Source organism: Hylobates moloch, unplaced genomic scaffold, assembly GCF_009828535.3.
Source record: "Hylobates moloch isolate HMO894 unplaced genomic scaffold, HMol_V3 SCAFFOLD_12, whole genome shotgun sequence".
NCBI lineage: Eukaryota > Metazoa > Chordata > Mammalia > Primates > Hylobatidae > Hylobates > Hylobates moloch.
Window position 1 is genome coordinate 34,662,474 of NW_026652287.1, and position 9,484 is coordinate 34,671,957.

Consider the following 9,484-nt stretch of genomic DNA (forward strand, 5'->3'; position numbering starts at 1 on the left):
CAGTCAGGTCCGGGTGGGCAGTCAGAGACTGCAAAGGAGGACCGTCAGACAGGGACAAAAGGAAGCCATTGATGTAACCGCCCTCCCGCCTGCCCGCCGGAAGAGAGGTTGAGGCGCGGAGCTGCTGGGAGCATGGCACTGGGGTGCTGGGGGCGGACAAAGCCCGATTGTTCCTGGGCCCTTTCCCCATAGCGCCTGGGCCTGCTCCCCAGCCTGGGGCAGGGGCGGGGGCCAGTGTGGTGACACACGCTGTCTCCCCAGCTGGCTGGCTCGCTCTCTCCTGGGGACACGGAGGTCGGCAGGCAGCACACAGAGGGACCTACGGGCAGGTGTGTGAGTCACCCCAACCGCGCTGAACCTGGGCAGGCTGGTTCCCAGTGCCCGGGGGCTCTGGAGCCCAGAGTGAGGGCCTGCAGGTCCTTGGGTGGCACAGAGAGTACTGGGGGTGCAGGGAGGCCTGGGGCACCATCTGCCTGCCCCAGAGGCCGGAATTTGTCTTCAGACACTTTCTTTCTCTAAGACCTGGAGGTCTAAGGACTGAGCCGACTAGAACTTCCTCTGCCTCAGATTCAGGCCCCAGCCCCTCCTCCCTCAGACCCAGAAGTCTAGGCCTCAGCCCCTTAAACCCAGGATTCCAGGCCCCCAGCCCCTTCTCCCTCAAACCCCTCAGGCCCAGGAGTCCAGGCCCCCAGCCCCTCCTCCCTCAGACCCAGGAGTCCAAGTTCCCACCTCCTCCCTCAGACTCAGGAGTCCAGGCCCCCAGCCTCTCCTCCCTCAGACACAGGAGTCCAGCCCTCAGCCCCTCAGACCCAACAGTCCAGGCTTCCAGCCCCTCCCCGCTCAGATGCAAGGGTCCAGGCCCCCAGCCCCTCCTCCCTCAGACCCAGGAGTCCAGGCCCTCACTGCACTCAGGGACCAGTGCTCCCCTCCCTGGAGGCCTGATCAGGGGTCAGCAGCAGCAGAGCGTGGGGGCGGGAGGAATGTGTGTGGGAGGCCTGGGTAAGGAGGAAAAGGGTGTAGCCAGTCTCCTGGTTCAGGGACCTGAGAGACAGGGGTTAAAAGGACGTTCCAGAAGCATCTGGGGACAGAACCAGCCTCTTCCAGGGAGGCCTGGGAGCCGGGGGTGTGTGTCTGGCAGTCCCTGCAGCCCTGGGCTCTGTGGCCCCTGCGTCCTCCACTTGGCTCTGCCACTGCATCTGAGTGTCTTCTCTCCTCACAGCTCCCCACATTTCTAACTCTTTCTGCCTCCTCGTCTCGAAGCTGTTCCTTCCCCCGACTCAAGAATCCCCGGAGGCCCAGAGGCCTGCAGCAGGTAAGATCACAGGCATCACAGAACCTGCCGGGTGGGCGGGGTGGGTGGCCATTGCGCACAGAGCCAGGCTCAGAGGAAAACTCCCATACAGAGGAAGAACGCTAGGGCCCCCTAGGGTAACACTCTCCTGTCGACAGGAAGGCAAATCAGTGCCCAAGAAAGTAGAAAGATTTAATCAGAATCTCACCACGGGTTACTGGACCGGTGGACATAGTTCTGAATTCTCTTTGGCACTGTTTTCATAGGCTCCTCTGATGGAAGACGTGGGCTGGGGAAGAATAAATCAGGAGGCTAGATGGGAAGGACAGAGGTCAAGGCAGGAGAACATAGCAGGCCAGGAAGGAAGGAGAGGATGCAGAGGGAGCAGACAGAGGGATGGGGGGAGGGTCGAGGCAGTGACTAATGGACCATGTGGCTTCCCCTCTCAGGAGCGGCCATGAAGAAGCTGATGGTGGTGCTGAGTCTGATTGCTGCAGGTGGGGAAAGGGAATTTGGATGGGGGAGGCTTGCAGACAGGGTTGGGCTTGTTGATGGAGAAGAGGCTGGTATTGGGGGTGGGGATATGCACAGGGTTGGGGTGGGGGAGCTTTGAAATGAGGAAGACGTTGGGGATTAGGCTAAGGGTGGGGAATACAGATGGGGAGGGTGGTGGGAGGTGGGTTTGAAGATACGAGGGTTTGGAGTGGGGTTGGCTTAAGGGATGGGGATCTAAACGGAGAAGAGGTAGCAGGTAGGTTGGAAAGCTGGAGAGAGCCCGGGGATAGAGGATACAGTTGGGTTTGTAATGGGAATGGGGTAAGTTTGGGAGTGGAAATATAGAGAAGCTTTTTTTTTTTGAGACAGGGTCTCACTCTGTCTCCCAGGCTGGAGTGTAGTGTCATGATCCACAGTTCACTGCAGACTTGAACTCTTGGGTCTCAAGCGACCCTCCTACCTCAGCCTCCCAAGTAGCTGGGACTACAGGCGTATGCCACCATACCCTCCTAGTGTGTGTGTGTGTGTGTGTGTGTGTGTGTGTGTGTGTGTATGTGGAGACGAGGTCTCACTGTGTTACCCAGGCTGGTCTCAAACTCCTGGGCTCAAGCGATCCTCCTGCCTCAGCTGGGATTACAGGCATAAGCCACTGCACCTGACCAATCTTGATTGGAGTTCATGTTGAGGGGGATACGTTTGGTTTCTCCAGAACTCCTCTCTGACTCAGATCCTCTCTCCCTCAGCCTGGGCAGAGGAGCAGAATAAGTTGGTGCATGGCGGACCCTGCGACAAGACATCTCACCCCTACCAAGCTGCCCTCTACACCTCGGGCCACTTGCTCTGTGGCGGGGTCCTTATCCACCCACTGTGGGTCCTCACAGCTGCCCACTGCAAAAAACCGTGAGTCTACACCATAAATGAACAGCAGATGCGACTGAACCCCGAGGGTGTCTTGTAGATGTCAGGCAGGAGGTGACACAGGCATCCCCCCATCCCAGCATGTGGCCATCTGATAGCCAGGTGCATTTGACCATTGCTTAATTGAGTACTTAGTGTGTGCCAGGCCCTGCGGGCATAGCAGCGGAAAAGAAAAAAAAAAACAGGCAAAATTGCTGTTTTCCTGAACTTACTTTCTAATGGGGGGATTGGATCATTTGGGGACCTGCAGGGCGTGATGGGCATTTGGATTTAATTCTCAGGACAGTAGGAAGCCACTGGGCAGTTTTGTTTTTGTCGTTTGTTTTTTGAGACAGAGTCTGACTCTGTCACCCAGGCTGGAGTGTAGTGGCATGATCTCAGCTCACTGCAACCTCCACCTCCTGGGTTCCAGTGATTCTCCTGCCTCAGCACCCCAAGTAGCTGAGATTACAGGTGTGCACCACCTTGCCGGGCTAATTTTTGTATTTTTGGTAGAAACGGGGTTTCACCATGTTGGCCAGGCTGGTCTCGAACTCCTGACCTCAGGTGATCCACCCGCCTCGGCCTCCCAAAGAGCTGGGATTACAGGCATGAGCCACCACCACACCCAGCCTGATTTACATTTTTACAAGCACCCTGGCAACCATGTAGAACGTGGACTGGGCAAGAGGAGAGGGAGGCAGGCCCATGTGGGGGCTGTTGCTTTCATCCGGCGACATAGGAGGGTGGCTTGAACCCAGGAGGTCGCAGTGGGGATGGAGGGATGTTGAATATCTTGGGATGTGGAATTCTGAGACTGAGCCAGCAGAATTTGGCAACGAGGAACAGGAGGGAGAGGGAAGAAGCAGGGCTGGCTTCCGGGTATTTGTCCTGAACAACTGGGTGTTTTGCCACGTCTTTCTCTGAGTTGTGGGAAAGGGAAAGACAAACAGGCTGGGTGTAGGCAGGGGAGCATCTGACATTTTGCTTTAGCCACAGTGAGTTTGAGATGCCTGGGAGATGTCCCAGCAGGGAGGCCAGGGAGGCCTCTGGAGCTCAGAGGAGAGGTCAGGGCTGGAGGTTAAAATGAAGGCATCATCAGCAAACAGGTATATTTAAAGCCATGGGACTAGATGAGATCATCCAAAAAGCTGGCATAGTTGGAGGAGCTGGAGGGCCCAGGACGAAAACCCTGGGCGCTGATCCTCACTAGTTAGATTCACAACAGCTGCCACTTGTTTACTGCTAACTACCAATCAGGTGCTGAGTGAAACCATTTATACATCTTTCCTGGAATGCCCACCACAAGGGACTCTTGGCACCATTTTGCAAATGAGGAAACTGAGGTGCAGCGAAATAGCAAGTGACAATCCCTGGGGTGGTTCCCCTGACCCCAAGGAGACCTGGGATGACTCTCACCACCATCATTCATTCCTTTGATGCACATTGACTAAGAGCACCTGCTAAGTGCCACATTCGAGTTGGGCAGTGGAGATTCAGCAATGGATGAGACACACACGTCATCCCTGCCCTTGGGAGCACAAGGACAGAAAGGTGAAGACAAGCAGTTATCTAAGAAGCAAAGTGGGGGCCGGGCGCGGTGGCTCGCGCCTGTAATCCCAGCACTTTGGGAGGCCGAGGTGGGTGGATCACCTGAGATCAGGAGTTCGAGAGCAGCTTGGCCAACATGGCAAAACCCTGTCTCTACTGAAAATGCAAAAAATTAGCCAGGCGTGGTGGTGGGCTCCTGTAATTCCAGCCACTTGGGAGGCTAAGGCAGGAGAATCGCTTGAACCTGGGAGGCGGAGGTTGCAGTGAGCCGAGATCGCGCCACTGCACTCCAGCCTGAACCACAGAGCAAGACTCTGTCTAAAAAAAAAGGAAAGAAAGAAGAAGCAAATTGGGCTGGCCGTGGTGGCTCATGCCTGTAATCCCAGCACTTTGGGAGGCCAAGGCGGGTGGATCACTCGAGCCCAGGAGTTCAAAGCTGCAGTGAGCTGTGATCTACAGAACACCACTGCAGATCCAGCCTGGGTGACAGAGCGAGACCCTGTCTCAAAAAAACAAACAAAAGAAGCCAACCCTTGAAAACCCCATATAATTACAAATTATGAAGGAAAAGAATAGGGGTACCTACTTTAGATGGAGGAGGGTCAGGGAGGACTTTCTAATGAGATAAAATCCAAGTGGAGGCATGAAGATGGGAAAAGAGTGTTCAGGGCAGAGGAAAGGCGGTGATAACACCCCTGAGGTGAGAACTGTCTTGAGTATTCTCAGAAAAGAAAGTTTCCCATTCACTGCGGGGCAGAAGGTGCTGGGAGATAAGGTTGGAAAGTGACTACAGCCAGATCGCACAAGGGCTCCAGTGCCAAGTGGAGGAGCCCAGGTTTTATTCTCAGGACAATGGGGAGCCATGGGTGATGTTTGAGCAAGGGAGTGACTCTCTGTTTGTTTCAGGAATGTGTATCAAACACCTATCATGTGCCAGGTGCTGATCAAGGTACTGGAGATACTATATCTGAATAGAACAAAAATCCCCATCTTGACATCCTAGAGCTGCACTGTCTAATATGGTAGCCATCAGCCACATATAGCAAATCATATTGAAGTTAGTGAAATAGAAAATCCACAAGCCACATTTCAAGTACTCAGCAGCCACCTGCTGCTTGTGGTGCCCCCAGCCACCTCTGGACAGTGCAGATAGAGATCATGGCATCGTAGTATTTAGTGGACAGCATTGGTCTGCAAGGAGGAGAAACAATACAATGAGTAAATATTTAACAATAAATATACAGCATGGCAGATGATTGTGATAGGTTCTCTGGTGGAACAGAAAGCAGGGGAGGGAGAGAGGAATTGCCTACTAATAGGTATTTGTATTTTAATTGGGCAACTAGGGAAGGCTTCCCTGAGAGGGACCAACATTTAAAGGAAGTGAGGGAGTGAGCTATGCAGATACTTGGAGGATAGACTTGCTGGCAGAGGGAACAGCAGTGCAAAGGCCCTGGGGTGGGAAGACCACTATTGTGTTCAAGGCAAGACAGGGAAGCCAGTGTTTGGCTGGAGCAGAGGGACAGAAGGGGAAAGTGGGAGGAGAAGATGTCTGAGAGATGATGGCCAGTGCCTGCAAGACCTGGTGTGCCACGTTGAGAACTTTGGCTTTGATTCTGAGTGAGATGGGAGTCATAGGAGGGGCTGAGCAGAGGAGGCACAGGACCAACTTACATTGTTAAAATATCTTTGGTTGCTTTGTGGAGGATGGACTGTAGGGGGGCCAGAGACAGAGCAGGGAGCCCAGTGAGGAGGCTACTGCTCTAGTTCAGGTAGGAAGTGAAAAGGCAGCTCAAACCAAGATGGTAGCTGTGGGAAAAGTGAGATGTGGCCAGATTCTGGATATGCTTCAGAGAGGCAAAAGGATTTCTGGACAGCTTGGATGTAGGGCATGAAATAAAGAGAGTGAAGAATAGCCCCCAAGATTATTCTGAAAGGATGGAATTGCCATTTATCCAGCTGGGGAAGACTGTGGGAGGAGCAGGCCAGCTGATTCATGACTTCCCAGCCCTCTCTGAAGCCTCAACTGTAGCCCAAGGGCTCAAGGTGAGACCCAGCCCTCTTCCTTCCCAGGAATCTTCAGGTCTTCCTAGGGAAGCATAACCTTCGGCAAAGGGAGAGTTCCCAGGAGCAGAGTTCTGTTGTCCGGGCTGTGATCCACCCTGGCTATGATGCCGCCACCCATGACCAAGACATCATGCTGTTGCGCCTGGCACGCCCAGCCAAACTCTCTGAACTCATCCAGCCCCTTCCCCTGGAGAGGGACTGCTCAGCCAACACCACCAGCTGCCACATCCTGGGCTGGGGCAAGACAGCAGATGGTCAGTAGTGGGAGGCTGGTGGGGAGCCAGGCTACTGGCTACTGGGGGAAGTGGGCCAAAGGATGGGAGGTGGGACAATTGGTGAGGGGCCATGGGAAAATGGGCTAATGGTGAGGACCAATGGGACAGGGTTTCAATGGGAGAAAGATCAAGGGGGACAGAGAGTGAATTTGGGAGCTGGGCCAGTGAGTGAACAGCCAATGGAAAATGTAGACCAATGGGTGAAGAGCATGGGAGAGATGGAACATAAGATGAAGGTTCAATAAAGAGGGAAGGTCAGTGGGGAGATGCTAATCAGGAAGGAGGTCAAAGATCAAAGGGGACTGCTCAGGATTCATTGAAGAGCAGGAAGGAATAATGGAGAAGGAACTGATGGAAGAAGAGAAACCAATAAAGCACAAAAGCCAACTGAAGGATGTGAATTAAGACAGTGAATGGGGGTAGAGCTGATGGAAGAGGGACTAAGGGGAAAGGATCAATGGTCCAGAGGAGTCACTAGAGGAAAAAACAGGTCCAATAGATCAGCAGGAGCCATGAAGGTGGGCCTGTGTGTGAAGGGCCAATAAGAAAGGTGAACCATTGGATGAAGGGCCAATGGGAAGGCAGAGTCAATGGGGGAGGATGGGGCAAGTTAGAAAAGGACCAATGAGGGAGGTGGACCATTGGATGAAGGGCTAATAGGAAGGGAGAGCCAATGGGGGATGGTGAGGCCAGTTAGAAAAGGACCAACGAGGGAGGCAGACCAATAGGAAGAGAGCCAATGAGGGAGAGTAGGGCCAGTTTGGAAAGGACCAATGAGGAAGGTAGACCATTGAATGAAGGGCCAATAGAAAGGGAGGATCCATGAGGGAGGGTGGGGACAGTTAGAAAAGGACCAATGATGGAGATAGACCATTGGATGAAGAACCAATAGAAAGGAAGAACCAATGGGAGAGGGCATGGCCAGTTAGGAAAAGACCAATGGTCATAGAGTGACCAATCAAGATGAATCAATGGGCAAGAAGTGTCCAATGAAGAATGGACTACTGATCAGGAGGGGTACAGTAGAGGAGGGCCTAATAGAGGAAGAGACCTCCAGGTCAGATGAAACTACTGAAGAAGGTGGGACCAGTGGAAGACAGAAAAGTGGAGGAGGGACCTAAGAGAAGAGGAAAACCAACAGGAAATAAGGACTCCTGGAGAAGAGACTATTAATGAGGAAGACAGCCAATGGGAGGGAAGAATGATAGAAAGAGGGACCAATTAGGAGGCAGGGTTGTAAGAATGAGGGACAAACAGGAAGAGAGGAACCAATAGAAAAGAGAGACCTATAGGGGATGGAGGACTTATAGGGGTTGGGGGATGGCTGGGGAGGACATCAGGAGTGCAAGGCCTGGGCTGAGTCTGGCCCATCTCTCCCCTAACAGGTGATTTCCCTGACACCATCCAGTGTGCATACATCCACCTGGTGCCCCGTGAGGACTGTGAGCATGCCTATCCCGGCCAGATCACCCAGAACATGTTGTGTGCCGGGGATGAGAAGTACGGGAAGGATTCCTGCCAGGTGAGGCGACCCGGACCTGCCAGTTACACAGCCAGAGACAGGACGAAGGCACAAAAACATGGCCAGACACAGGAAGAGAGAGACACACAGGCCAAAAGAGAGCTTTACAGAGACAGATAGAGACAGGCTGAGGGAGAACCCAAGCCCTGAAAAGGAGGAGAGACTTAGTTCAACACACAGAGACACAGTCAGGGACATGCAGAGATATAAAGACACAGTTGGCAGAGACAAGAAGTACAGAGACAAGGATGGAGGCGTCGGGATCAAGAACCAGAAAGACCAGGAGCGGTGGCTCACGCCTGTAATCCCAGCACTTTGGGAGGCCGAGGCGGGAGGGATCACCTGGGATCAGGAGTTTGAGACCAGCCTGACCAACGTGGTGAAACCCTGTCTCTACTAAAAATACAAAAATTAGGCTGGGCACAGTGGCTCACGCCTGTAATCCCAGTACGCTGGGAGGCCAAGGTGGGTGAATCACCAGGTCAAGAGATTGAGACCATCCTGGCCAATATGGTGAAACCTCATTTCTACTAAAAATAAAAAAATTAGCTGGGTATAGTGGCAGGCGCCTGTAGTCCCAGCTACTCAGGAGGCTGTGGCAAGAGAATCACTTGAGCCTGGAGGCAGAGGTTGTTGCAGTGAGCCAAGATCGTGCCACTGCACTCCAGCCTGGCAACAGAGCAAGACTCCATCTCAAAAAAAAAAAAAAAACAAGTGTGGTGGGACACACCTGTAGTCCCAGCTACTCGGGAGGCTGAGGCTGGAGAATTGCCTAAACCCAGGAGGCAGAGGCTGCAGTGAGCTGAGATCGTGCCACTGCACTCCAGCCTGGGGACAGAGCCAGACTCTGTCTAAAAACAAAAAGACCCAAAGAGAGGCAGTAAGGAGGCAGATGGTGTGAGGGGACTGTCCTTCCTCAAACAGAGCCCCCACGAGTCCTGCTCAGAAACGACCAGGCTCTGGAGGAGGGAGACACTAGCTGGGGAAAGGAGACTCCCTCCCGAATACTTTAACTTGGGTTTCCTCCACTGTCATCCATCCAGGCTCTCCTCTTTATGCCAGAATGACTAATACATTGAGGGATGTGCAGAGACCAACCAAGAGGGAGACAGAGGCAGACACAGAGACAGAGACAGGGAAAGCGATACATAGCAAGTTGGACACAAAGAAAGGGCAGGCGAGCAAGACTGTCCTCAAGACACGAGGTGGAGAGGTGTCCCTGGACAGAATAGGGCCAGGCATATCTCTCCCTGGGCCCTCCCTACCTCTCCCACCTGGGTCTTATCGTCTCCTCCTCCTCCCCCTCCCCCTCCTCCTCCCCCTCCCCCTCCTCCTCCCCCTCCCCCTCCCTCTCCTCCTCTGCCTCCCCCTCCTCCCCCTCCTCCT

General features: G+C 53.7%; 1 protein-coding gene across 1 annotated transcript in view; it reads left to right on the top strand.

Annotated features, from left to right (window-relative positions):
• The first annotated feature begins 240 nt into the window (after positions 1-240).
• KLK6 (kallikrein related peptidase 6) overlaps positions 241-9,484 on the top strand; it is a 26,553-nt gene continuing 17,309 nt past the window's right edge. Inside the window, exons 1-6 of the mRNA XM_032169091.2 lie at positions 241-329; positions 1,220-1,312; positions 1,741-1,788; positions 2,530-2,686; positions 6,308-6,555; positions 7,962-8,098. Coding sequence (XP_032024982.1) covers positions 1,749-1,788; positions 2,530-2,686; positions 6,308-6,555; positions 7,962-8,098 — 582 coding nt within the window. The 5' untranslated portion in view covers positions 241-329; positions 1,220-1,312; positions 1,741-1,748. The remainder of the gene's footprint in view (positions 330-1,219; positions 1,313-1,740; positions 1,789-2,529; positions 2,687-6,307; positions 6,556-7,961; positions 8,099-9,484) is intronic.